A 27,723-nucleotide genomic window follows, 5' to 3' on the forward strand; every position below is an offset into this window, starting at 1 on the left:
GGTTTAGCCTCTCCTGAGGGTGAGAATACCCAAACAGTTTTACCTAGCAGATTCTTTTCTCTAACAACAGGAACTCTATCACCTTCTACTTTCTGTAGCAAATCTGAATGTGCAGGTCCAGCTCGGTTCACTGAACCTCTACTATTTACCAGCCAGGTTGCTTGTGCTAAATGTTTTTCCCAGTTTTTCAAAGATCCACCTCCCATGGCTTTGAGAGTGGTCTTCAACAAACCGTTGTAGCGTTCAATCTTCCCTGAAGCTGGTGCATAGTAGGGAATGTGGAATATCCACTCAATACCGTGCTCTTTTGCCCAGTTCTTTACAAGGTTGTTCTTGAAATGAGTTCCGTTGTCTGACTCAATCCTCTCTGGAGTTCCGTGTCTCCACAGGACTTGTCTCTCCAGACCGAGAATGGTGTTGCGTGCAGTTGCATGTGGAACTGGATAAGTTTCCAACCATCCAGTGTTTGCCTCTACCATAGTAAGCACGTATTGCTTACCAGAACGAGAACGTGGTAGAGTGATGTAGTCAATCTGCCAAGCTTCACCATACTTGTACTTGGACCATCTGTCACCATACCACAAGGGCTTAAGTCGTTTTGCCTGCTTAATAGCAGCACAAATGTCACAGTCATGGATGACTTGTGTGATAGCATCCATGGAAATGTCTATGGATCTGTCACGAGCCCATTGGTATGTTGCATCTCTGCCTTGATGTCCTGACGAATCGTGAGCCCACCGAGCTAAGAATATCTCACCTCGGTGTTTCCAGTCGAGATCAAGATTAGAGTCCATGTCTACTTGAGAAACTCTTGCAGCTAGATCTGCCTGATGGTTGTGTTGCTGTTCCTCAGTAGCTTTGCTCTTAGGAATGTGAGCATCGATGTGTCTCACTTTCACTGGAATTCTCTCAATTCGATCAGCAATGTCCTGCCATAGGTTGGCTGCCCAAATGGGTTTTCCTTTTCTCTGCCAACCACTCTTTTTCCAGTTCTTTAGCCAACCCCATAGAGCATTGGCTACCATCCATGAGTCGGTGTAGAGATAAAGCTTTGGCCATCTCTCACGTTCAGCTACGTCGAGAGCTAGCTGGACAGCTTTTACCTCTGCGAACTGACTGGATTCTCCTTCTCCATCTTTCGCCTCTGCAACTCGGCGTGTTGGACTCCACACTGCAGACTTCCACCTTCGCTTGTTTCCAACAAGACGACAGGAACCGTCTGTGAACAAAGCATATTTCTTTTCATCATCAGAAAGGTCATTGTAAGGAGGAGCTTCCTCAGCACGAGTTACTTTCTCCTCTGGAGGTTTGGCACAGTTGATGCCTTCAGGCCAACTCGAGATCACCTCCACTAGACCAGGTCTTTCAAGATTTCCCATTCGAGCTCTCTGTGTTATCAGAGCCATCCACTTAGACCAGGTTGAGTCTGTGGCATGATGTGGTGTGGATCCTTTGCCTTTGAACATCCAATTCAAAACTGGTAATCTGGGAGCTAGAAGAAGTTGTGATTCAGTTCCAATCACTTCAGAAGATGCCTTTACTCCTTCATAGGCAGCTAAAATTTCTTTCTCTGTTGGAGTATAATTAGCCTCTGAACCTCTGTAACCTCGACTCCAGAAACCAAGAGGTCGTCCACGTGTCTCACCTGGAGCTTTTTGCCACAAGCACCAGGTTGGACCATTGTCACTTGCAGCCGTGTACAAAATGTTCTTAATGTCTGGACCATCTCGGACAGGTCCCAGACCCATTGCTTGAATTACCTCTTGCTTTATCTGGTCAAAGGCTGCTTGCTGTTCAGGTCCCCAGTGGAAATGGTTTCTCTTTCGAGTCACATCATACAGAGGTTTCACAATCTGACTGTATCCAGGAATGTGCAGTCTCCAAAATCCCACTATCCCCAAGAAACGTAGGGTCTCTTGCTTGTTTGTGGGACTTGCCATGGTAGAGACTCTATTTACCACATCCACTGGAATGTGTCGGCGTCCATCCTGCCACTTCACTCCCAGAAATTGAATTTCTGTGGTAGGTCCTTTCACCTTGTCTCGTTTGATGGCAAAACCTGCATTCAGAAGAATGTCAATGATTTTGTTACCTTTCTCAAAGACTTCCTCAGCAGTTTTACCCCAGACGATGATATCGTCGATGAACTGGATGTGTTCTGGAGCACCTCCTTTCTCCAGAGCATCGTGGATCACTGCATGACAGATGCTTGAGCTGTGGATCCAGCCCATTGGCAGCCTGTTGAAAGTGTACTGGATTCCTCTCCAGGTGAAAGCAAACTGAGGCCTGCATTCCTCTGCTATGGGAATAGAGAAAAATGCATTAGCAATGTCTATGGTAGCATACCATTTGGCCTCTTTGGATTCCAGGTCATACTGTAGCTCCATCATGTCTGGTACTGCTGCACTCATAGGTGGTGTCACTTCATTTAGGGCTCGGTAGTCTACCGTCAGACGCCAGTCTCCATTCTGTTTCCGCACAGGCCACACTGGACTGTTGAAAGGTGAATGAGTTTTGCTGATGACTTTCTGACTTTCCAACTGACAAATCAGATTCTGAATGGGCAACAAAGAGTCACGGTTGGTTCTGTATTGTCTGTGATGCACAGTCTGAGAAGCAACCGGCAATTTAATGTCCTGTATCTTATGTTGTCCCACAACTGCAGATTCATCAGAAAGCTCAGGTCTGGCAGATAGCTTCACTTTTTGTCCATCAATTTCTATTGAAGCTACTCCAAAAGCCCATTTGTAACCTCTAGGGTCTTTGAAACGCCCTTCTCTCAGAAAATCAATTCCCAAAATACAAGGTGCATCAGGTCCGGTCACAACTGTATGCTTCCTCCATTGTTTACCAGTTAAACTTATATTAACCTCTACCTTACTTAACTCTTGAGATCCACCAGTGACTCCCAGAATAGTTATAGACTCTGATCCCTGATAATTTGATGGTATTATGGTGCACTGAGCTCCTGTGTCAACCAAGGCCCTGTACTTCCGAAATTGTGAAGTGCCAGGCCACTGGATGTACACATCCCAATAGATTCTGTTATCTCTGTTATCCCTCTCCTCCCCCTGGCGGGAGGCAGGGCACCCCTAGTTATGGGGAACATGCGCACATGTGCATTGCACATATTGTGCAGGGTTATAACTTTGCGTGTTATAACTGGAGCCACTGTTGGAGCCATAAGAGTTGTTCTGGGGAACTGTGGAAGTAACAGCTACCCTTCTGGTATTGCTACCTTGGGTTCTGCCACTTTGCAATTCCCTCAGTCTCCTGAAAAGATTAGAAGTTGGTTGGCCATCCCAGCGGTTCATGTTCTCACCAAACTGATCACGCAGAGTTATCCAAATAGTTCTACGTGATTGCCTTGGTGGTCTGTTTTGGAATGACCTGTTTTGGAATGTCCTGTTTTGGAATGACCTCCTTGGAGGACGTGTATTCCTCACAGATGAAACTTGTACCCACCTGGAGGAAGAATTGAAATTATCCCTTTGTGCCAATTGGGATATGGAATTTCTAAATTCATCTTTTAACTCTCTTATGCAATTCTGAATATCACCAGACATTGTTTTAATGGCCGAAACCAAAGAACCACGTGTCATGCTATCCTCCAATTGTCTCATTTGATCACTGAATTGGCCAACCGTAGGAGAAGCTCCACCATAACTTCTTGACACAATTCTGCTTGCCAGAATGTTTGCATAATTGGAAGGAGCAAGTTTGATGATTTTTTTAGCAAGACCAATACCCACAGGAATATCATCAGGATTCAGAGTTTCATGTTCACCATAGAGTAGCTCTCTAACAGCAAATTCTCTCAAGCGCTTAATTCCCTCATCTATGGTAGTCCAGGGTTTAGGATTCCAGGGAAGATCATCTCGGGAAGGGTATCTCAGGGCAACCGCTATTAAAAGGCGTATCCACAGATTAACCTTACCGAGAGCTTCGCCTAGATGTCTATCTATTCCATTGTCCCTTGAGAGAGTTCCTAACTGAGCTGCTGACTTGTCTCCAACTGTTAGAGCTGAAGCACCTGTATCATAACACCTACTAAGCCAAGCTAGAACTGGCTCCTTATCTGCCCTGGTGAAATCTTTACGGACATTTCGCAATTCCTCCCGTGGTGACGAACAGTCTGTAATATCATCTTCATCTTCATCTCCCTGAATTCTTTGCCCGTAAAATCCTGCTGTCATTCTCCTAAGGATCTCTTTAAGCTGAGAACCACCTTTGCCAGCTGCTTTCCTAGCTTCATCTCTATCCTGCTTTGATCTCACTAGGTTAGCTAGATCTTTAAAACAAACCTTCTCTTCCTCCTGAGCAGGATCTTTTAGAGTAGAGGGCCCCTCACCAGGATCAGTCTCCTCTTCTTCTTCTCCATCTTTGCCCTTTCCAGCTCTAGTCTTTAAAGGAGCCACCTTAACTGGAGCTGTGTTTGAATTTACAGCCACCTTAATGGAAGCTGACAAGTCCTGAGATAAATCAGCTGCTGGGGCAGTGACTTCCAGTCCCACTGAGGGAGTGGGTGGAAGTGACGTTGCTCCATTAATGGCCGACGGAGAAGAAGAAGAAGGAGAAGGAGTAGGAGAAGGAGTAGGTGCCATGTTGATACCAGCCGATGCCCTTGGCTGCTTGCCAGAATCAGCAAAGTCATTTAGAGCTGCTTTACCAATTAACTTTTTAGCCTTCTTTTTGACTGACACGGGTTCTCCACAGTCCTCATCACTAGATGACTCTGGGACTGATCGAGAGCCACGACGTTTTCTTTTTGATCTAGTTTTAATAACAAAACACGCCCTGGACACCTTTTTCTCTCGCCACAAGGAATACAGAGAAAACACATTAGTTATCACCAGCAGCAGAATTATACACATCACATAAATCACCTTTGGATCCCAGGCATCACCTAAAGTTACTGTCTCCTCAGGCGGAATCTTAAAACTCTTTATCTCAATTGGGAGAGTGGTGGAGGTAACATTCCTGTATCTCACTGGCCATAAGAAATTAATACATTTTCCATACCATAATTTAACTCTATACATAACCCACATATAAATTGTCCGCACCAAATATTTACCCAGGTAATCCAAAATCAAACCCAAACAATATCTGTAAATCAGAGCCCCAAAAATTGAAAAGAACAATCGCTCCACAAACCACAATACCTTCATGTTTGCTAATTCAGCTGGAAAACACTAAATCAATCAAATAATAAATTAAACTAATTATCTGCCGCACGTTGTGGGCAGATGTGGTGGGTGGAAGGTAAGGCCGAGAAGCCTCCTCCCTTCCCCCTTTGTAAAGTAAAAGGGAAAAAAAATTGAAGGGAAAGGAAAAAAAAACTCGCAAGCTGAATTAGCAAAGCAGTGGAGCTATATTTACAAAGCGATGTAGGGTTTGCAGGGGATTATTTACAAATTTACAATATCTACAATATATACAAAGATATACAACAGAGTAACACAGAAATGAGAGTGCCCCCCTCGGCAGAGAGGGGTCCCCCACCTCCGCTCTCCCCTCTCTTCCCCCCCTTTCCCCAGAACGGGATAGAAAGAGAAAGAGAGGAAAAAAAAAGTTAGAAAGAGTTTGTGTTAATTGGAAGGGAGTTAGTATACAGGCCTGTTATCTGGTTTTTCAAGGCCGAGGCCTTGGCAGAAAGCCCAGCACAGAAAGCTGCTGCACGGAGAAGAGGCGGAAGCAAGACTGACTGAGAAGTGCTGGAAATGTCCAGTATAGTCCCAGCTCAGAAGTGCTTCCTCCCACTCGTCCAATGAAATTAGTTTAGACTATTCCTTCCGTTTACCAACTTCCGTCCACCATATTCCCTTTCTTAAGGGGGCAACGTCAACCGGCCACATTAATTCATATAATCTTCAAAGCTCTTCTTTAACCATAGTAGTAACTTATCATAAAAATAATACTCAGCTTAATATTGGGGATTGATAACAAAGTTCTTGTTACTATTTTCTGTCTTAAGGTGAGAGCAGAAAATTTGAAGAAGGAGAAAGATATCTTGAAGATGTCGGATGTGCGTTTGACTCAGCAGCGTGAGTCTTTATTAGTTGAGCAAAGAGGACAGAACTTGCTGCTTACTAATCTGCGAACTATTCAGGTATGTGGCGTTATTATGTCCACATTTGGTGTGATGGTTTCAGAGTTCTTCACTGAAACCCACTGAAATCAAATACCAGAGTCATGGGCTTGGGTCTTAAAGGGACGCTGAATTTTTTTTTACACATTGACACCGAACACAGAATACTGGAGCAACTTGCTTAAGCAAGACTGTTATTCCTGTTTTAAATTACAGAATCACAGAATCAGTACGTTTGGAAAAGACCTCCAAGGTTATTGAGTCCAACTGTTACCCTAGCACCACGCACCACTAAACCATGTTCCTCAGCACCCCATCTACACTTTTTGGATTACTTGCAGGGATGGAGACTCCTCCACTGCCCTGGGCAGCCTGTTCCAGGCCTTTTCAAGCCTTTTGGGGAGCAAACTGTCCAAATTGAACGTTCCCTAGTGCAACTTGAGGCTGTTTCCATTAGAGGAAGCATGTTGCTTAGTACTTGAGAGAAGAGACTGACCTGGCTCCAACCTCCTTTCAGGGAATTCTTGAGAACCAGAAGGTCTCCCCTCAGCCTCCTTTTCTCCAAGCTGAACAACCCCAGTTCCCTCAGCTCCTTCTCACAAGACTTGTGCTCTAGAGCCTTTGCTAGCTTTGCTGCATGTATTTGGACCTATTCCACCCCCTCAGTTTTTTCTTGTAGCAAGAGGCCCAAAACTCAGCCCAGTATTCAAGGTGTGGCCTCACCAGTGATATATTTTAAGTTCTATTTCTCATTGTTTTCTTTCATAGATACATAGAATTATTTGGTTTGGAAGATAAAGATCATCTAGTTCCAAACTCCCTGCCATATCCAGGGACACCTTCCACTAAACCAGGTTGCTCAAGGCCTCATCCAGCCTGGTCTTGGACACCTCAAGGAAGGGGAAAACCACAGCCTCCCTGGGCAACCTGTTCCAGTGTCTCACCATTCTTTGTCTCCCTATTATTTCTTGCTCCTTGCAGGAGTTATTTTGGGGATGGGAGATGAGTTGTTACAACTTTGCATGAAGTGTTGCAGTAGCTCAGAAGAAAGTGATTGAAAGGTATTGTAAGACTGCCTTATGCTCTTTTATCAGGGAATACTGGAGAGGTCTGAGACAGAAACGAAACAAAGACTCAATAATCAGATAGAAAAGCTAGAACGTGAGATATCTCAGTTGAAGAAGAAACTGGAAAATGAGGTGGAACAAAGACATTCCCTTACCAAAAATCAAGAGGTAAGTACAGTTATAAACGTGCTAAACTAGGTTTAGTGACAATACAGCCAACATTGCATGGCTTCTGTCAGGTTTTGGTTTTCATGCAGGACATACTTGCTCTTTGAGCCATTTGTGAATAATTACAAAAGCAATGACCTTGTGTTTTCAGGTTCATATCCTGGATCTCAAGAGGCAGCTTGAGACTGAGACAAACCGTCATGTGAACACAAAGGAGCTGTTGAAGAACGCTCAGAAAGAAACTGCCATGTTGAAACAGCAGCTCAACAATACAGAGGCTCAGCTAGCATCTCAGTCATCACAGAGAGCTCCAGGGAAAGGTGAAGCAGTTTTCTGCATTGAGTTTCACTTCCTCTTAAATGCTGCTGATCTGCAGAATGGTAAAATGTAGCACTCAGGATAATTTAGAATGAGGAGTGTACAGCAAATAATAAATTTGATTATTACAATCACATATCCAAACACATGATAATAAGGATGGTTTGTGAAGGTAAAATTAATGTCCAGGCAGCCCCAAAGGGCACAAATAAAACAAAGCTTATTAAAGGGTCCCTTTTGGTTTTCTTTCCTGTGAAACAGCATAAGTCAGTTTAGTGTACTTATTTTGAAACAGCCAATTATTTTTGGCTCAATCAACAATGTTTCTTGTTAGTCAGTATTTTGGTTAGAGCTGCCAGCCTTATTTAGGGAAGCTTTATGAGAATGATTGTTTTTTAGAATCATAGGATCAATGAGGTTAGAAGAGACCTCAAAGATCATCACGTCCAACCTGTCACCCAACACCTCATAACTACTAAACCATGGCACCAAGTGCCATGTCCAGTCTCCTCGTGAACACCTCCAGGGATAGGGACTCCACCACCTCCCCAGGCAGCCTATTCCAACGGCTAACAACTCTCTCTGTGAAGAACTTTCTCCTCACCTCAAGCCTAAACTTCCCCTGGCACAGCTTGAGACTGTCCCCCCTTGTTCTGGTTGCCTGGGGGAAGAGACCAACCCCCTCCTGGCTACAACCTCCCTTCAGGTAGTTGTAAACAGCAATAAGGTCTCCTCTAAGCCTCCTCTTCTCCAGGCTAAACAACCCCAGCTCCCTCAGTCTCTCCTCATAGGGCTTGTACTCAAGGCCTCCCACCAGCCTTGTTGCCCTTCTCTGGACACGTTCAAGAGTCTCAATGTCCTTCTTAAATTGAGGGGCCTAGAACTGGACACATGTTATTATCCTAAAAGACTTCAGTTTTCACAGAAGGGTGGTTTAAAAAAACTGAATTAAACTGTGTCAGTTAATGAGTGTGTTCTGATGTTGTAGGTCAGCCTAGTACAAATGAAGATGTGGATGATCTTGTAAGTCGACTAAGACAAGCTGATGAACAAGTTAATGACCTGAGAGAGAGACTCAAGACTAGTTCTAGTAATGTGGAACAATACAGGGCCATGGTTCTTAGCCTGGAGGAATCCCTTAATAAGGAAAAACAAGTAAGTAGTTACCATTGTTTATTAAAGCAAAAGCAGAAACAAACTGAAAGATCTTTTGGGGTTTTTTTGTACTACAGTATAGTTTGTAAGATAGGAGAGGAATTAGGACAAACTAAAGTTAGGTGTCATTAGGTGTCATGAGCTACTGCAGCTTTGAAGGGAAAAGAAATTCAGTTCTCTGTGATTCTTCATGCCTTCAGTATTGCTCTTAATGAGGTCTTGAGAACTTCACATTAGAATGCCATATTTAAAGGAAAAAAATTGATCTTTTATGATGGATTTTAATGAAGGTGACAGAGGAAGTTCGTGCAACAGTTGAAGCTCGCCTAAAGGAATCTTCAGAGTATCAAGCACAGCTAGAAAAGAAGCTGATGGAGTCAGAGAAAGAAAAGCAAGAACTGCAAGAGGAGAAGCGTAAAGCCTTGGAGAATATGGAGCAACAGGTATGCCCTGGATGTCCCCACCCTTAAACTGCCTTGTGGAGAGTCCACTATCTCAAAGTCTGCTATTTCAGAATTCTTAAACTTCAGTTTGCTTTTGCAATATAGTAGTGTTCAAAACAAAATCTTGTAGAATGTACAAAAGGTTAACAAACACGAGTAGGACCTGAATCTTATCACTTTGTTTAGGGTGATTGTGTATTTAAAGCTGTCAATATCTTCCTGAACTTTGAGCAGCTCAGAGAAAAACATGAATAAAAAAAGCTGTAGAGGGAGGTTTCAGCAAACTCTTATTGGACTATGAGCTGTTCTGAAATGCTAAAATGGTTTTGAAACCACAGTGGTCTGTACCCTTATTGTCTGGTTTATATTTGGGCTTTTATTGGGGTTGAAAGAAACAGCCTGACTGCAACTAGGGTTGCTGCGTACTCAAATCTGAAAGAACAGGAGTGTTTTTTTACCAGGGAAGAGCTCTGTATATTAAGTCAAAATATTGACAGTATTTCTTTTTAGATTCAAATAAATAATGCAATAACCATACTCCAGATCTACATTACTCAGGACTGTCTATATTCAAAGCCTTGCTCTGGTCAATATTCTGTAAAAGAATTTCCTCTTAGTCTTGGTTTTGTTCTTGTTTTTTGTTTGTTTTTTTTCCCTTGTTCCTTCATCACCATAGCTATCAGAACTAAAGAAGAGTCTGTCAACTGTGCAGTCAGAAGTTCAGGAAGCCCTTCAGAGAGCCAGCACAGCTCTCACTAATGAACAACAAGCCCGACGTGACTGCCAGGAACAAGTATGTTGTAGTATTTGCCTGTTTTAGACAGAGGTACAAAACTGAATGCTGGATTTTCATTGTTTTTCAATTGAACACAAGATTTTTAGAGGTAGTATTGCTAATCAGAGGCTCGTGAGGCAAGAAAAATCCTGTAAGAGCACTTTAATGTTGTGAATAGCTGCTCATTTAATACTTCCTTTTTTCTGCCTGATAAAACATTGTGGCAATATTAGCTAAACTGACTTTGAATACAAAGTTGTGCTTCAAGTACAGTTTGTGCCACATTTAAGGAAACAACAGAAGATGCAATGGATTATTGTTAGTAAGATCTGTGATTGGGGGAGTGTACTTAAATTAATGATTTGCTACCTCAGTCTCCTGAGGGAGCAAGAAAGAAAACTGAATTCTCACAGCAGGACATTGGGGAAAATATCTTTCCAATCCAAATCATAGCTATCAGCTTTTGAAACTGGGACAATGTGATGGTATTAACAGCACCTGATAAGTTTTTGTTGTTACCAACTGTTTATAAAGGGGATAGACTTTTCTGCAAGTCAGGATTTCAGCAATGCTAATATTTTATCCTGCCCAAAATGTAGTAAACAGGTATTTAGTTATTATTATGGCTTTAGCCTTTTAACTTCATGCAGTAAATGTCTTTGCCCATTTACATGTAGAGATAACAAGTGAATGTTCCTGCTCTAATACCTGCCTATTATCCCTGCAGAATCTGTATCAAGAGATTTGATTGCAATTATAGAATCATTTTGGTTGGAAAAGACCTTTAAGATTATGAAGTCCAACCACTAACCCAGCACTGCCAAGTCCACAACTAAACCATGTCCCTCAGCACCACATCTACATAGCTTTTCAAACCCCAGAGAGATGGGGGAATCCTTCCAGGGTTTGACAGCCCTTTTGGGGAAGAAATCACACAGACTCACAGAATATTATGGATTAGAAGGGACCTTGAAACATCATCTAGTTCAACCCCACTACCAGAGCAGGATCACCTAGGGCAGGACACACAGGAATGCATCCAGGTGTTAGAAATCTTTCCTAATGTCCAACATAAACCTTCCCTGTCATGGCTCGAGGCCATTTATTCTTCTCCTATCACTTGTCACCAGGACTGATTTTCAGTTTCATCTTCTAAATTCCTCCAGGGGTGATGCTTACAGGATGGTGATAGTGTGTCCTTCTGCTAGCTACTCAGTGAAAATGGTTTCAAATTCTATTTTTTTTCTCAGTAATTATAATTTCTTTGAAGGAACTGTTGTAAGTTTATCTGTATTTTTTGTCCTTGAGAGTGACAGAGGCTTTGGCCAGTGATTTTCTTTTTAATTAGTGGTCACTGATCCTACCTAGAATTTGAGAAGCTTGTTGAACATTAGAGGTACAGAATCTTATTTGTTGCATTTCTCTGCAGGCCAAGATGGCTTCTGAAGCTCAAAATAAATACGAGCGGGAATTAATGCTTCACGCTGCCGATGTTGAAGCATTGCAAGCTATCAAAGAGCAAGTGGCCAAGAACACAGCTGTAAGGCAGCAGCTAGAGGAAGCTGCTCGGAAAGCTGAGTCTGAGTTGTTAGAGAGCAAAGCCTCCTGGGAAGAGAGAGAGAGAATGATCAAGGTATGACTTAGTTTGATAGCTGAAAAAAACCTTCACTGGAGCTAACTGAAATTCAGCCACGGAATTCACAGCCACTGAACAATTTTTCTTGTAGGATGAATCTTCAAAGCTTGCATCCCGCTGTGAAGATTTGGAAAAGCAAAATCGATTGTTGCATGAACAGCTGGAGAGTCTGAGTGATAAGATGGTGACTTCTATGAAGGAAGCCATGCCAGCTGCAGTGAATGTTTCTCTCAATGAGGAAGGCAAATCTCAGGAACAGATCTTAGAAATTCTTCGGTAAATTTAGCTCTGGGCCCCTCAGGAGTTATAAATCAGTTGCCAAATCAAATATTTCTGTATGATTTAGTATTTGAAGGATAATATATAAAACTTCAGCACTTTTTTGCTAGGTAAGAGGTGGTTGTACTGCATCAGTAGAAAAGATTTCTTTGAGCTCCTAGGAAACAAATGAGTCAGTTATGACAGGAAGCTCAATAAGATTTAGCAAATGTGAGTGGCAAGGAAATCTCACAGAGATTTTTCTTTTTTAGGGGGTTTCTGTAGATTTTCCAGAATCTTTTAACTAGGATTTTCTTTTTGATCTTTCTAAACTGCTTTCTATACTCAGTAGACCTTCAGATGTAAGATGTTTCAACTCAGAATGCTTTGTTTTGCATTTTTGTTGACTCAGTGTGTTCATTCTCTTCCTGCAGATTCATACGCCGAGAAAAGGAGATTGCAGAAACTAGGTTTGAGGTGGCCCAGGTGGAGAGTTTGCGTTACCGTCAGAGAGTGGAGCACCTGGAAAGGGAACTCCAGGAGCTACAGGACAGTCTCAATGCTGAGAGAGAGAAGGTGCAGGTAAGGTTAGATATTATTGTTTATGATTTCACTAAGCAGAGAGAGCTATTCTCTCTATTCTACCCTGTCTATGCTGCTCATGCGCAGAAGTGAAGTTCTGGAAGAACTGGTTGCATTTAAACTGAGGTTGCCTGGTAGCCAAATGAAGAATTTTGTTCCTAGTCCAGTGAAGCAGTGTGGCAATCCAAGAATCACATAAATAGGGAAAATAAAGATAACTTCTCTCAGCTTTTTTTTCCCATTGCCCATTTCATAAGTGATATTTACACGTTTTGTATGTACTTGGGAGATTAAGAATGCCATGATGGCTTTCCAAGGTGGTGTTGTGCCTGATTCAGCTAAGTGTATATACATCAGCAAGCAAAACTAATGACTGAGTTCTATCTTTTCAAAAGGTAACAGCAAAAACCATTGCACAGCATGAAGAATTAATGAAGAAAACTGAGACCATGAATGTACTGATAGAAACCAACAAGATGCTAAGAGAAGAAAAGGAGAGGCTAGAACAAGAGCTACAACAAATTCAAGCAAAGGTTAGTGCTGAGGTTCATTTATCCAGATATTCAAGCTGTTCTGTTAGTGTCTGGATATACCATTGCTAAATACAGTAAATGAATGATTTAGATGGTGATTAATCCTTTGCATCACACAGAAAAGAGGAAACTCAATTTAGAATTTGAGAAGACATTGGTCTATGTAGAACATCAGAAAGTTTGACATTCAGTTTCATTTAAATTCATTTATTTATTATTTATTCATTAATTCATTTAAATAGAACTGAAAATCTGCATTGGTGACAAGTGATAGGACAAGAGGAAATGGCCTTAAGTTGTGCCAGGAGAGATTCTGAAGGACTTTTTCCCCAGAAGGGTTGTCTAGCCCTGAAAGGAGTCCCCATCCCTGGAGGGTTTGAAAAACTATGTAGATGTGGTGCTGAAAGACATGGTTTAGTGGTGACCTGGTAGTGCTGGATTAGTGGTTGGACTTGATGATCTTAAAGGTCTCTTCCAACCAAGACAAATCTATGAATCATTGGCTAGAGATACACCAGTTGTAAGGGTATCATCAGCAGACAAGTGAAAAATGGCACAGGAATACTTACAAAGCAGAGTACAACTTTCTGAAGAGCTTAAAAGGGAGATAATGCCCCTTCTCATTTCTACACACCAGTTACTGTAATGGAACGAGTGCCAGTGCAGTGATTCTTGGCATCTAATCTCTTTCTTGTACCAAAGTACAAAGACTGAGATTCCAAGATTGTGAAGTTGTACCTGTATTCTTTTTCTCACTGTAGGATCATTCTATGCTCCTGCTTCTCATTCTTCTCCCTGCCCTTACCTCCTCACTGAAAGACAGAGAGATGGAGAAGAAGCTATGTGAGGAGGGTGTTGATTTTGCTCTCTCTGTCCCTCTTACTGTCATTGTTTAAGGTCTCCCATGTTCCGTTTCCTTGTCTCTATCTCCTTTAGTTCTTCTTCAGTTCCACTTCATTTCTCTCAGAGTTTCATCCCCAGCTTGGGTGTTTTCAGGTACGCAAGCTTGAAGCAGACATTCTACCTCTACAAGAATCTAATGCTGAACTGAGTGAGAAAAGTGGAATGTTGCAGGCAGAGAAAAAGCTGTTGGAAGAAGATGTCAAACGCTGGAAAGCTCGGACTCAGGTGAGGAATGCATGTTTTCAAAGATGATACTATGAAAATACCACCAAAAAACCCCGAACGCTTCACAAAAGCTCTGTGTTTTCCTAAAAACAACAACAAACTAAGAAATGTAGCTGAATTGTAAAGTGTGTGTGCAGCTTCAGAACCAGCTGTTCTAATTCATAGGCGTTCCAAATCAAAGCACAAGCAGTAGCTCCCATTGAAAGAGACTTTCCTGGGTAGAACTATAATCGTCTTCTGAAAATGTAAACTGTTTTTAATCCCTTCCAGCATTTATTGAGTCAAAAGAAGGACACTGATCTTGAAGAGTATCGGAAGCTACTCTCAGAGAAAGAGGCAAACACCAAGCGTATACAGCAAATGAGTGAAGAAACAGGCAGGCTAAAAGCAGAAATAGCCAGGTATGGTATTAGTCAAGTAGTAAAAAAGTTTTGTGCAGAATGAACTATTTTAAATCAAGCTGTATCTAGAAGTTTAATTTCTTAATTCATAGAATGATTCAAACTGGAAAGGACCTTAAAGATCACATAGTTCTGACCCCACTGCCTTGGGCAGGACCACCTTCCACTAGACCAGGTTGCTCAGGGTCTCATCCAGCCTGGCCTTGAACACCTTCAGGGAGGGGGCATCCATGACCATCCTGGGCAACCTGTTCCAGTGTCTCACCACCCTCACTGTGCAGAATTTCTTTCTAATGTCCAGTCTAAATCTTCCCTCATCAATCTTGAAGTCATTCCCTCTCATCACTACAAGCCCTTGTAGAAAGTCCCTCCCCAGCTTTCTTGTAGCCCCCTTCAGGTGCTGGAAGGTTGCTCTAAGGTCTCTCCAGAGCCTTCTCTGGATTGAGCAGCCTCAACACTCTCAGCCCAACCCCATGGGGGAGGTTTTCCAGCCCTCTGATTATCTTGGTGGTGCTCCTCTGGCCCTGCTCCACCAGTGCCATGTCCCTCTTATGCTGAGGGCACCAGAACAGAATTTCAATTTCCTCTTCCTATTGCTGGTTACTTTTGGAGGAGTATCTTCTCTCTTCTTTCTTTATCTCAGTATATTGTCTATCTATGAAACCTTTGTTATCCTTGGTGTAGCAAATTGCAGGTAAAATTAAGTAAGAATTGTTTGGAAGCTGTCTTTTAGCTGAACTTAATATGTTGTAGAATAATTTACATTCTCTATTTATATTGCACAGAAGATGATATAATTGTCTGCAGATAGCGTCTGTGATACAACATAAATGAGCAACACTGAAATGTATTGTTTCAAACATCTTACTTGCATCTTCCTCTCATCTCTTGTTATTAAGAACTAATGCATCCTTGACTACAAACCAGAATCTTGTGCAGAGCCTGAAGGAGGAAGTGACTAAAATAAGAACAGAAAAGGATACTTTGCAGAAAGAACTAGATGCTAAAGTGGCTGACATACAAGAAAAAGTGAAAACTATAACACAGGTCAAGAAAATCGGGCGCAGGTACAAGACTCAATATGAGGAGCTGAAAGCACAGCATGATAAGGTTGGTAGAATTTCTTTGCAATCAAAATGGATTAAGAAAAAGTGTGTTTTCACCTAGAGTCATACATAATGTGGCTAATATTCTTCATGTTCATGCACTCTAAGCAGATAGTACTCTTTAGCCTGCTATTTCCTAATGTGTTTCAGATGGTTGCTGAAGCATCAACTCAGCCCTCAGCAGAACAACAGGAAGAGCAAGTTTCTGTCCAGGAAGTACAAGAGCTAAAAGACACTCTCAGTCAAGCTGAAGTGAAGACAAAGAGTTTGGAGACTCAGGTTGAAAGTTTACAGAAGGTAAGAACAGAGTGAACAAGGCGAGAACAGTGAACAATTTAGGGTACCATACTCTGCTGCAATCTTCAGTAGCAGTGAAGAGTGTGAGGGGTTTTTCTCTCGTTAGGAGGGTGTGTGCCTGTCCACAGAGAAATATGTGAAGTGACCTACTTGTGCCCCTGCCTCGTTGGGAAAGAGGGGCCTTGAAGCTGGTTTAAGTCCCGTGTCGTCTCACACTGTTGCTGGGGATAAATAAGTGGGAAAGAGAATGCTGTTCTCTCAGCTTCTTCATTCAGAGAGGGCTGGACTGTAGTGGGTTTGAAGCCTTTTACTTCTAATGCAGTGGCCAGCTAATACCAGATATTTGGAGCTCGTTAGACTATATTTGCCAAAGTAGCAAGCTGTGGCCAACAGTTGCAACATCTCTCCTCCCTCCACTCCTCTTCCCAATGTGTCTCTCCCCTTCCCCTCTCCTCTGTCTCTCTCCCCTTCCTCTCCCCTGTCCCTCTAGACTATAGCAGAAAAGGAGACAGAAGTCAGAACTCTTCAGGAGCAGATAACCCAGTTACAGTCGGAACTTGCTCGTTTCCATCAAGATCTGCAGGAGAAGACAACACAGGAGGAGCAGCTCAGGCAACAGATCACTGAGAAGGAAGAGAAAACCAGGAAGACTTTGCTTGCAGCCAAGCAGAAAATTGCACAGTTAGCTGGTATTACAAGATTTTTTTGTCTGTCCTAAAGATGTCTTCTTCCATTGGAGATTTTGATTTCTGATGGAAAAGTATTTAAAGTGCTTGGGGAAATATGGCCCACTTCATATCTTACTTCAAAGTTTTTTTCTAGAGTGCACATTACAGGAATTGTTCTAAAACATAGATTTTCATTTCTTCAGAAGGTGGTTAAAGTATATAACTAGCTTTACACTGGAGCTTAGTTTTTTTCCAGCCAGTGTTGTAACTCCCTTTTTTTTCCCCCCAATCCTTCTGTTGATTAGAGCAGTTTGACCCTGCTAATTATCTCAGGTAATTCTCCCCTTCCATTTTGCCTTCCTGAGTCTACAGATGCAAAACATACTGACTGCTTGGCTCTAGTTTTGAATGATGTTAGGAGGAATGATGGTGTAAGCATGCTGAAATCAGATTGTTCTCTTGTGACCACTTCTTGACTTTTATTTTCTTTTAGTCTCTATATATTCATTAGTTTTATTTAATCGTAATTAAGTAGAAAAATGGCATATGAAAGTTAAAATTGGCTCTGAGAGCTCCTTTGTTTGTTAACATTTGTGAGGGGGCCTGTCAGAAAGCTGTGGACAATCTTTTGTACCTGTTGTGACAGGATAAGGGGTGTTGATTTGAAAGTAAGGGAGATTTAGTCTAGAGAGAACAAAGAAATGTTTGATACTGAAGGTGGTGAGACCCTGGCCCAGATTTCCTGGAACCATCCCAGGTCAGGATGTTTGGGGCTCTGCTCTAGTTGTAGATGTCCTTGCTGACTGCAAGGGGCTGGACAAGATGACTTTTGAAGGTTCCTTTCAACTCAAATTCTGTGATGTTAAGGTTTCATAATCCTTCAGTAACTTACTAAAGCAGCAGATATTCAGCATGCAGAGACTCAGCAGGCAGCTTTCAGCAAGACTGAATTCTTTTCTGTTCAATTAGGTACGAAGGAACAGCTCACAAAAGAGAATGAAGAGTGGAAGCAGAAGAGCAGCTCATTAGAGGAGCAGAAGACTGAATTGGAGGTGCGGATGAGTGCCCTCAAATCACAGTATGAAGGTCGAATCTGCCGCCTGGAAAGAGAGCTTAGAGAGCAGCAAGAGCGACACCACGAGCAGCGAGATGAGCCACCAGAGTCTACAAACAAGGTACAAACCCCTTTGTAGCTTGCTTTATGAGAGGACACAACCAGCTTCTGTGTCTCGTGGCTGCAGGAGTGCAATGGCTGGCAGTACAAGCACCGTTGTCCAGCTTGGTTTGGTTTTGTGTATACAGTGGTGAATGAATACTCAGCACTGCTTATGTGAAGGTGTTTCGTCTAACCATCCTCAAGAGCAGATGAAAATTGTTGTCATAAGACTCCTGCACTATAAAAAAAACAACAAACAAAACAGGGAAAAAGAGCTCAACAAACTGCACTGTTCCAGTTCTGTTCTGCTTTTGCAAATACACAGGTTGGCTTTAAGGATTGAGAACTTCATCTAAAACTGTGTCAGTGCAATCCCAAGCACAAATATGGGCTGAGTAGAGAATGGATGGAGAGCAGCCCTCTGGAGAAGGACTTGTGGGTGCTCATGGGTGCAGAGCTGGACATGAGCCAACACCTTGTGCTCCCAGCCCAAAGCCAGCCATGTCCTGAGCTGATTTCCAGCAGCTTGGGCACCAGGTGGAGGGAGGGGATTCTGCTCCTTTGTTCCTCTCTGATGAGACCTCTGAACCAGCTCTGAAGTCCTCAGCACAGGAGAGATATGGACCTGTTGGATGGGGGCCAGAAGAGGCCACAGTAGTGATAGGAAGCCCTCTGCTGTGAGGCCAGGCTGAGAGAGTCAGGGTTTTTCAGCCTGGAGAAGTAAAGGCTTCAGGGAGACCTTAGAGCAGCCTTCCAGGATTTGAAAAGGGGCTACAGGAGAGCAGGAGAGGGACTTTTTGTAAAGGCAGAGTGACAGGACCAGGGTCCCTGCCCATGGCACGGGGGTTGGAACTAGATGATCCTTGAGGTCCCTTCCAACCCTAACAATTCTGTGATGGCTTCAAACTGGAAGAAGCTCAATTTAGATTAGACATTAGGAGGAAAATTTTCTCCATGAGAGTGGTGAGGCTCTGGAACAGGTTGCCTAGAGAAGTTGTGGAGGCCCTAAGCCTCCTATTCAAAGGCAGGTTGGATGGGGCCACCTGTTGTAGTAGGATGTGTCCCTGCCCATGGCAGAGGGGTTGGAACTAGGGGTCTTTAAGGTCCCTTCCAACCCATACCATTCTGTGATTCCATGATAATGAGTTCTGCCTGCTGTTGTCTTAATAGCTTCAGAAAATGCCTTAGAATGACTGAATGGGTTTGCACACTCAGTATGACCGGGATGGTTTGTTTCAGAATTTGCAGCAGTCATGGAGCCTGACTAGGTATGCTGACTAGGTATTCTGTCTGCTGAAGTATTTTATCACATGGCTCGTTCTCTTTCATATGCACATGGCATGGTAAGTTCTGTTTCTTTCTCAACAGGTCCCAGAACAGCAGAGGCAAATCTCACTTAAGTCGACTCCAGCTTCAGGTGAAAGAGGAATGTGAGTTGAAGAATTCAGGGCTTTTGCAGTTCTGTGGTTTCTTGGGTTTGTCTTTATGTTTTTAGTAAACTGCCAACTTTTTACCATTTTTCTTATGCAGCTTTGAGGATTCTGGTTGACACAGGTTCCTTCTGTTTTCTCAGCTAGGTTTGATCAGTCAAGCTTTCAGCTGTTAGGTTGTTGTATTAACCACCAGGAAAATGTTATCTGGGAAGCATAAAAGATTTTTTTAAAATGTTTTTAGACTTCAAGGTTCTTGAAGGTGTTCAGATTTGGTTGTTGCTTTTAACCTTTTCATTTTGGGGGATGCAAGAATCTCAAACACCGAAGACAGACTAAATACATGGTAACTCTTGCAAGAGATTAGATAGTCAAATAAGCTTTTAAATGGGAAATATTACTGTACTACTAAGCTTGGACTCCAAATTCCCTTTCACTTTTTAGGATACCATCCTTTTGAAAGTCAGGCTTTCAGAATGCCATCTGAAATGTAACTGATCCTTGTCTCAACCAAGAGATGATATTGTGCTGTAAGGAGCATATCAGTTGCTTTTAATGTAAGGTGTGTTACTCACTGTAGTAAAGACCCAGCACAGGTCATAGCATGAGCTGTGCGCTGCTCCTTTTGATCTGCTCACAGTTTCTAGTTGATTCTCTTTTGAAGAAACCTGTCAGAACTCTTAAGCTGGACAGAACACTACTGATGGCTTCATGGGTCTGTCTTTTATTTTTATACACAAATTCTAAACAATTTGTTATTCTCTTTTCAGGCATTGAAATGATAAACCTCCAAAAATTAGTATTTCTGGCTATGATCATATATTTATGTTTGGTGGTTTTGAAGTCCCTTTTCTGTGCCACTAGAATGAAACCAATATCCTGTTTTTCAGTGCTAGCACTTCAGATCCACCAACAGCAAATATTAAACCAACTCCTGTTGTGTCAACTCCAAGTAAAGTGACTGCTGCTGCAATAGCTGGGAATAAATCTACCCCGAGAGCCAGTATCCGTCCAATGGTTACTCCTGCTACAGTCACCAATCCCACCACTACTCCAACAGCCACAGTAATGCCTACAACACAGGTGGAGACTCAGGAAGGTGAGCATTTCAATATGGTGCTGGGACCTCCAGTAATCATAACTGCTACTTTTTCTCTCAGAATCTCTGTTAGTTTGAGTGTACCCCAAATCATAGAATCACAGAATCATTTTGGTTGGAAAAGTCCAAAAGTCCAACCGTAACCCAGCACTGCCAGGTCACCACTAAACCATGGCCTCAGCACCACATCTATATGGCTTTGAAACCCCTCCTGGGATTGGCACTCTGTTGCTGCCCTGGACAGCCTGGGCCAGGCCTTGACAAGGACTTGTCAAGGAAGAAATTGTTCCCAGTGTCCAACCTAAACGTCACCTAGCAGAACTTGAAGCTATTTCCTCATGTCCTTTCACTTGCTACTTGGGAGAAGAGTATGTCTTCATGTCACTCCAGCCTCCTTTCAGGGAGTTATACAGATCCAGAAGGTTTATCCATAGCCTCCTTTTCTCCAGACTAAACTGCCTCCTTGAATATTGCCCTGTTGATAACCACTTCTGTTGCTGCAAAGTTGATGACTCCGCACCTGAAGATGGGTATAACTGACTGGAGTTGCAAAATATTGATTCTTTAGGGCATTCTGAAATGGAGAATGAGAACTGTACTAGGTACTATGAATACAGTTGAATGTGCTCCTGTTTGCCTTTCAGCTATGCAGTCAGAAGGACCTGTGGAGCATGTTCCAGTCTTCGGGAGCACCAGTGGGTCTGTGCGTTCCACCAGCCCTAACGTTCAGACATCTCTCTCTCAGTCCATCTTGACTGTTCAGCAGCAGACACAAGCAACTGCTTTTGTGCAGCCCACTCAGCAGAGTCATCCTCAGATTGAGCCTGCTAATCAGGAGCCATCCCCTACCATTGTAGAAGTTGTACAGAGCTCTCAAATAGAGAGGCCCTCCACTTCTACAGCAGTGTTTGGCACAGGTTGGTTTTGTTTTACAGGCCTACCTTCTTGAATAGCTCCTTTTAAGTAGCTCCTTTTGGACCATAGTCAAACGAAAGCCTCGCTTTAGCAGAAGAATTTGCTCTTTTCTATCTCCCTTTTTAGTTTATTGCATGTTTTATAACCTTGTGAGGTTAGACTCCTTTCTTGGACCTTCAGAAATGGTACCTCTGAAACACAGTTAGAACTGCATCCCTTAGAGTAGAAAATGAAGTCTCACACGTTTGTTCATCTATTCAGAGCAGTACAGGGCTTCCACTTTTTCCATGGTACTGTTGGAGCAAGGTTAATTTCAAGAATTATGAGTAAGCTACTTAAGGTGGAATGTAAAATACAAAAAAGCTAGTCAGTGTGATGCCCTGTTGTACACAGTGTAGATTATGGTGTTTATACCCCAAAATACCCTGTTTGTAAACTGCTTTTTTGGTTTCCTAGCTGATACTTTGTTAAACATTTAGGTATACATCTCAGAAGCAAAGATGATGGAAAAAACATTCTAGTTTTACCCTGAATTTGGGTGCAGATACAGATCCAGGAGCGTAAGACTTGTAACAAAAGAGACTGATGTTTTCATGTCCTAGGAAACAGCATAAAGTGATTCTGTCTAATTGTACTTGCTGTCATTCAGTGCTGAAAATGAGATTTTCCAAAGTAAAACACCAACCTTTTTGATTTTGTTTTGTACGTTCTTGCTCTGAAAATAACAGGGAGGTTCTTTTAAGTTTCAGCTACTCCTAGTTCTTCACTATCCAAACGTCCAAGGGAGGAAGAGGAGGATAACACTGTGGAAAACTCAGACCAAATTTCAGAGGAAACAGTGGATGTACCTATTCCAAAGAAGCTGAGAAGCATACAGAGAGTTGGACCTGAGGTTTGTAAGAACATAAAATTCTACTAAGGCCTCTTTGAAAGTTTAGGTATCAAAAAAGGGCAAGGGTTTTACCTGTTGCAGCAAATAAGGCCAGGTTGGATGAAGCCTTGAGCAACCTGGTCTAGTGGAGGATGGGGCCAGACTCTTTTCAGTGGTGCCCAGTAACAGGACAAGGGGCAATGGACAGAAGCTGGAGTACAGGCGGTTCCATCTGAACATGAGGAGAAACTTCTTTGCTGTGAGGGTGCTAGAGGCCTGGAGCAGGCTGCCCAGAGGGGTTGTGGAGTCTCCTTCTCTGGAGAGATTCCAAACCCACCTGGACATTGTGATTTGACTTGCTGGAACGAGTCCAGAGAAGGGCAACAAAGTTGATGAGGAGTTTGGAACACAAGCCCTATGAGGAAAGACTGAGGGAGCTGGGGTTGCTTAGCCTGGAGAGGAGGAGACTCAGGGGTGACCTTATTGCTCTCTACAACTACCTGAAGGGAGGTTGTAGACAGGCGGATCTTGGTCTCTTCTCCCAGGCAGCCAGTACCAGAACAAGAGGACATAGTCTCAGGCTGCACCAGGGGAGGTTTAGGCTGGATGTTAGGAAGAAGTTCTATACAGAGAGAGTGATTGCCCATTGGAATGGGCTGCCCGGGGAGGTGGTGGAGTCACCATCATAGGAGGTGTTCAGGAGGAGACTTGATGGGGTGCTTGGTGCCATGGTTTAGTTGTTTAGGTGGGTTGGATTGGTTGATGGGTTGAACACAATGATCTTGAAGGTCTCGTCCAACCTGGTTTATGTTTATTATCCTGGGCAACCTGCTGTGGGTGACCCTGCTTTAGCAGGGGTATTAGACTACATGATCTCTAGAGGTCCCTTCCAACCCCCAGCATACTGGTATTCTGGGGCTCTATGTGTGTGCTGAAAAGATTTAGAGACACTGAGATCCAGTGGACTGAACTGGGGAAGTGGTGTTTCTTCAGGGCGGAGAAATCTGCGGTGCTAGATGAAAGCAGAGAATTGTAATAAAAGGGGAACAAAAGGGGAACAAAATACTCGTCATGATCTTATTTTTATATTATTTTATAGTAAAAAAAAAATCACCAAACTTTAGGTTTAGTGATGTGTTTTAAACAAGAAAGATGTCTGTGCTTTCAGGAGGAAGTGACAGCAGAAGAGAGCACTGATGGGGAGGTAGAAGTTCAAGCATACAATCAAGACTCGCAGGACTCAATTGGAGAAGTAAGCATATTTGTAAAGAAAAACATTTCAGCAAAAATAGTGCTGCTTTTTGTTATTTCCAACTCAGAAATCTCAAATCAGATCTGGCACATTTCCACTGGAAACCACTTACATTTAAAGTTCAGACTTCTTGTGCTCAGGAACAGATACTGGATTTTTTAGGTGATTGGTGGCATTCTTTTATGCTCTCCTCTATTCATTAGTTATTAAGAAACTGAGAATTAGTGTTTCTCTTGTGATCAGAATTTGTTTCTCTTTGTCACCAGTCTCACATGCTGGTGGAGTGTTCAGTGCCCCTCTAAGTAGGCAGGCAAGCATTCAGCCTGAATGTGAAGTAAGGACAGTGTCTCCTCTGGTGATCTACCTTTGTCTTTCACAGGGTGTTACACAGGGAGAGTACACACCTATGGAGGATAATGAAGAAACTTCCCAGTCTATCCCAATAGATCTTGGACCTCTTCAGTCAGATCAACAAAATACTTCCTCATCTCAGGATGGTCAGTCCAAGAGAGATGATGTCATTGTAATTGATAGTGATGACGAAGATGATGATGATGAGGAAAACGAAGGCGAGCAGGAAGTATGTACAGCATGGATTTACCTTATTGAGCTACTCTATTTATGATGTTATCTTTGATAAGGTGTAAAGCTCTCTGTGCAAAACCAGTTTAATCAATGTACTGTTTCAACATGTGACATCATCCCACTGCCTTTACCACATCTCCTTAAGGTTTTGTTATGGTCTTATAGGACTATGAGGATGAGGAAGAGGAGGATGAGGATGATGATGAAGACACAGGGATGGGAGATGAAGGGGATGACAGTAATGAAGGAACTGGTAGTGCTGATGGTAACGATGGATATGAAGCAGATGATGCTGAGGTGAGATTTGTACCTTTTTTAACAGCCTGCTACATTTCTTGGAATAAATCAATCTTGTAATTGATATGCATAGATCTGAGTACATGAAAGAGAAACTCTTAGTATGAATTCTTCCCAGAAAATGGAGGCTGCCTGTAAATGAGCGTCATTTCTGTCTTCTCACAAGAAAAATCAGCTTCAAATGTTTAAAAGGGCTGAATGAAAATGCAAAATAAAGGAGCCCACAGTAAATACTGCAGTTGCAAGGCTATTAAAGCAATTTCTCCCAAAGATGGAGATTATCATTTTGAAGTGCTTAAGGTTACCTTGTTCATGTTTGTGTTTGTGCATTGGCAAAACTACTGAAGTTCCATAGCATAGATGTTTCCAGATACATTGTAAAGTTTTCATACAGATTTCACTGGTTTTAGATTCACAGCCTGTAGTTTGTTCAGTGCTAAGTCATACTATGTTTATTTGGGGTATTTTTAGGGTGCTGATGGTACAGATCCTGGAACAGAAACTGAGGAAAGCATGGGAGGAGGTGAAAGCAACCAGAGGGCAGCAGATTCTCAAAACAGTGGTATGATTATTCCATGTTTCTTTGAGTAAGGGGGTGGAAATGTGGAAGCTGGTTTGCATGTGTTAAAATATGCACTTAGAATTAAGAATATAAGGCAAAATGCTAAAGACCTTATAGGAGGTGTAGGAGGCCTGATGCCTGCAGACATTCAAAGTCAAGCTTGATGGGCCTCTGAGTGACCAGATCTGGTTGGGATTGTCCCTGCTGACTGCAGAGGGGTTGGACTAGATGAGCTTTAAAGGTCCCTTCCAACCCAAACCTCTCTCTAAATCAGCACCTGAGCCATCAGTAGTTTGGTTTGCTTCTGTGTTGATGTGGCTGGCACAAGCCCTCTTTGAAGTGATTTCATGTAACAATACTGCGCTGTTCCCACTCCTGCAAGGGTGAAAATGTCTGTTAATGTGGCAACAGACTTGTCTTTCTGGTTTTAGCTCACTTTGGAGAGTATGGATTTACTCCTCTGTGGTTCTGTATGTTCTAGGAGAAGGGAGTACAAGTGCTGCAGAATCCACTTTCCCTCATGAAAGTTCAAGAGAACAGCAGCCATCATCTGCCTCCGAGAGACAGGCTCCTCGGCCCCCACAGTCACCACGCAGACCACCACATCCACTGCCCCCACGACTAACTATTCATGCTCCTCCGCAAGAACTGGGGCCACCAGTACAGGTAGGAACTATCTCTAGCAGGTCAGAACACATTAAAAATACTACTCTATGATTTCTAAACAGAAGCTAAATACATATTCTGCCTTTTGGAATAGAAGATTATATGCATTTAGCATCATACAGAGATGCTGAGAGGCCTGAAGCATCTCTGTGAGGAGGAAAGCCTGAGAGACCTGGGGCTGTTTAGCCTGGAGAAAGAGCAGCCTGAGAAGGGGATTTGATCAGACCTCAGGAAGAGCTAAGTGGTAGGGGTCAAGAGGATGGGGCTGGGCTCTTTTCAGTGGTGCCCAGTAACAGGACAAGGGGCAATGGACAGAAGCTGGAGTGCAGGAGGTTCCATCTGAACATGAGGAGAAGCTTCTTTGCTGTGAGGGTGCTGGAGCCCTGGAGCAGGCTGCCCAGAGAGGTTGTGGAGTCTCCTCTGGAGAGATTCCAAACCCACCTGGACATTGTGATCCTGGGCAACCTGCTGTGGGTGACCCTGCTTTAACAGGGCTTTGGACTAGATGATCTCCAGAGGTGCCTTCCAACCCCCACCATGCTGGGATTCTGTGATCCTAAAAATGGTAGCTGAGGAAACTGAACATGTCTCATCCTGCAGACTGTAGCTGGACAGGGAACATGAAAGCAGTAATGCACTCATGATAGATTTGTATCTCAAAGCTATTATGCCGGTGTTTCAGTCGGTAAGTGCTCATGCTACCACTGCAAAAGCTCTTCTTGAACAGTTGGTAACTCAGGTTATCAGGGGTTCTTACTAGTCCTAGCCCCAGCGCATGTTGGGCAAAGGAATATTGCCCTTCATTTTCCAAGTGTAACCTTTTACAGTCCGTGCCTGACAAAGCTTGTGCTTTGACTTAGACCTCTAGACTTTGTGAGTGAAAACATCTCAACCTGAATGTTGCAGAAATACCCTAACTGAAATTACCTTTTAGCATTAACTTGCTCTGAGGTTTGGGGCCACAGCATTTCTGTGTTCAACTTTTCTGTTCTCAGTACAGTGTTGAGTGAAAAAGTATTGTCACTTACCCCAGATTTAAAATGTGGTAGGTCCTTTCACCTTGTCTCGCTTGATTATAATTCTTTTTTTATGGTTGGAGCAGGCAGGAGATCTGTAGGAGCTGTTGCAAGGTGTGATGCCTGTACTGAGCAGTGTTACACACTGATGTGTAACTGTTAGGCTTATTCATTTAGCCACTCTCCTTGGCTCTGATGGAACAATTGTGTGTTGCTAACATTCCAGAGACAGATTAACACCACTTCATTTTTCCTTCCCTATAAAGAGAATTCAGATGACTCGAAGACAGTCAGTGGGGCGTGGACTTCAGCTGACTCCTGGTATAGGTGGGATGGTAAGTGTGCCAAAGTCTACCACTAACAGCCTGCAGGGAGGGAACATTAATAACTTCTGGGGTTTATTTTGTGTGAAGCCATTGACTTCAAGCATGAGATGGTTTCTGTAACCTGGCACATAATATCTTAGCCCTCTTCATTTCTGTATCAGGGGAAGGCAGATCCTAGAAAAGTCTAAAGCTCTTTGAAAGAGATGGAATTGGTTTTGTCCAAGGCAGTTTTAATTACTTGTTTATAGAATCAGTGTTCAAAGTGGATATATTACTGAGGAGGAAGAGTGTTCAGCCTCTTCCTGAGAGAACAAAGCTAATTTATTTATACTTCCTGTCTGTCTCCTTCAACTAATTTTGAACTCCTTATCCAACTTCCACTGTATTTGGCAGAACAAATGCAAGATTGACTAAAAAAGAATCTTTTCTGAGAATAAAGGCTGAGTTTTTGAATCTGCTTGGTTTGCTTGTACCTGTTGTTCAGTTTCTGATTTGAACTGGACCTACTGCTTTTTGCTTGGGACAGTAACTGAACACATGAAAGGGAGTTTAAGAAGGAGTATTTTGGAGAGAGAGGTTTCAAAGATGTGGGAGGAAGAGAGGGATGAGGGATCTAAGGTTTCTGGCTTTGTAGGCAATGCAGGAGCAAATGACACACAACTATAGGTAACAGTTGATTTGATACCTGAAAAATCCCATACATTAGGTACATGACAGCAATCTAGATTAAGACAGATGATTCCTGTCTATTTATGAATGACTCACCCTAAGATTCCCTTGTAGTCAACAGGGAGATGTAGCACTTTCAAGGGTACGCTGCGGGGGGGAGAAGGCTGGGCCTTCTCAACCTTTGACAGCTCATGAAGCAAATACCTAAAAATCCTTCAAAAGATGGGTGCCCTGCAGCTGTGTGGGTTGTGTT

The 27,723-nt window shown here is 42.8% G+C and overlaps 1 protein-coding gene across 2 annotated transcripts in view; it reads left to right on the forward strand.

Annotated features, from left to right (window-relative positions):
• TPR (translocated promoter region, nuclear basket protein) overlaps positions 1-27,723 on the forward strand; it is a 53,372-nt gene that overhangs the window by 19,448 nt on the left and 6,201 nt on the right. For both annotated transcript variants that reach the window (XM_068141311.1, XM_068141312.1), the window contains exons 19-44: positions 5,978-6,112; positions 7,186-7,326; positions 7,478-7,646; positions 8,633-8,799; positions 9,090-9,242; positions 9,919-10,035; positions 11,447-11,650; positions 11,745-11,929; positions 12,346-12,493; positions 12,889-13,026; positions 14,023-14,154; positions 14,425-14,555; positions 15,455-15,665; positions 15,812-15,958; positions 16,449-16,647; positions 17,596-17,801; positions 19,151-19,212; positions 20,103-20,311; positions 20,956-21,228; positions 21,970-22,118; positions 23,266-23,349; positions 23,729-23,929; positions 24,100-24,231; positions 24,703-24,793; positions 25,275-25,459; positions 26,742-26,810. In XM_068141311.1, the coding sequence (XP_067997412.1) occupies positions 5,978-6,112; positions 7,186-7,326; positions 7,478-7,646; positions 8,633-8,799; positions 9,090-9,242; positions 9,919-10,035; positions 11,447-11,650; positions 11,745-11,929; positions 12,346-12,493; positions 12,889-13,026; positions 14,023-14,154; positions 14,425-14,555; positions 15,455-15,665; positions 15,812-15,958; positions 16,449-16,647; positions 17,596-17,801; positions 19,151-19,212; positions 20,103-20,311; positions 20,956-21,228; positions 21,970-22,118; positions 23,266-23,349; positions 23,729-23,929; positions 24,100-24,231; positions 24,703-24,793; positions 25,275-25,459; positions 26,742-26,810 (4,038 nt within the window). The remainder of the gene's footprint in view (positions 1-5,977; positions 6,113-7,185; positions 7,327-7,477; positions 7,647-8,632; positions 8,800-9,089; positions 9,243-9,918; positions 10,036-11,446; positions 11,651-11,744; positions 11,930-12,345; positions 12,494-12,888; positions 13,027-14,022; positions 14,155-14,424; positions 14,556-15,454; positions 15,666-15,811; positions 15,959-16,448; positions 16,648-17,595; positions 17,802-19,150; positions 19,213-20,102; positions 20,312-20,955; positions 21,229-21,969; positions 22,119-23,265; positions 23,350-23,728; positions 23,930-24,099; positions 24,232-24,702; positions 24,794-25,274; positions 25,460-26,741; positions 26,811-27,723) is intronic.

Source organism: Melanerpes formicivorus, unplaced genomic scaffold (assembly GCF_026170545.1).
Source record: "Melanerpes formicivorus ecotype bairdi unplaced genomic scaffold, bMelFor1.0.p_v2 SCAF_7, whole genome shotgun sequence".
In the NCBI taxonomy this organism is placed as follows: Eukaryota; Metazoa; Chordata; class Aves; order Piciformes; family Picidae; genus Melanerpes; species Melanerpes formicivorus.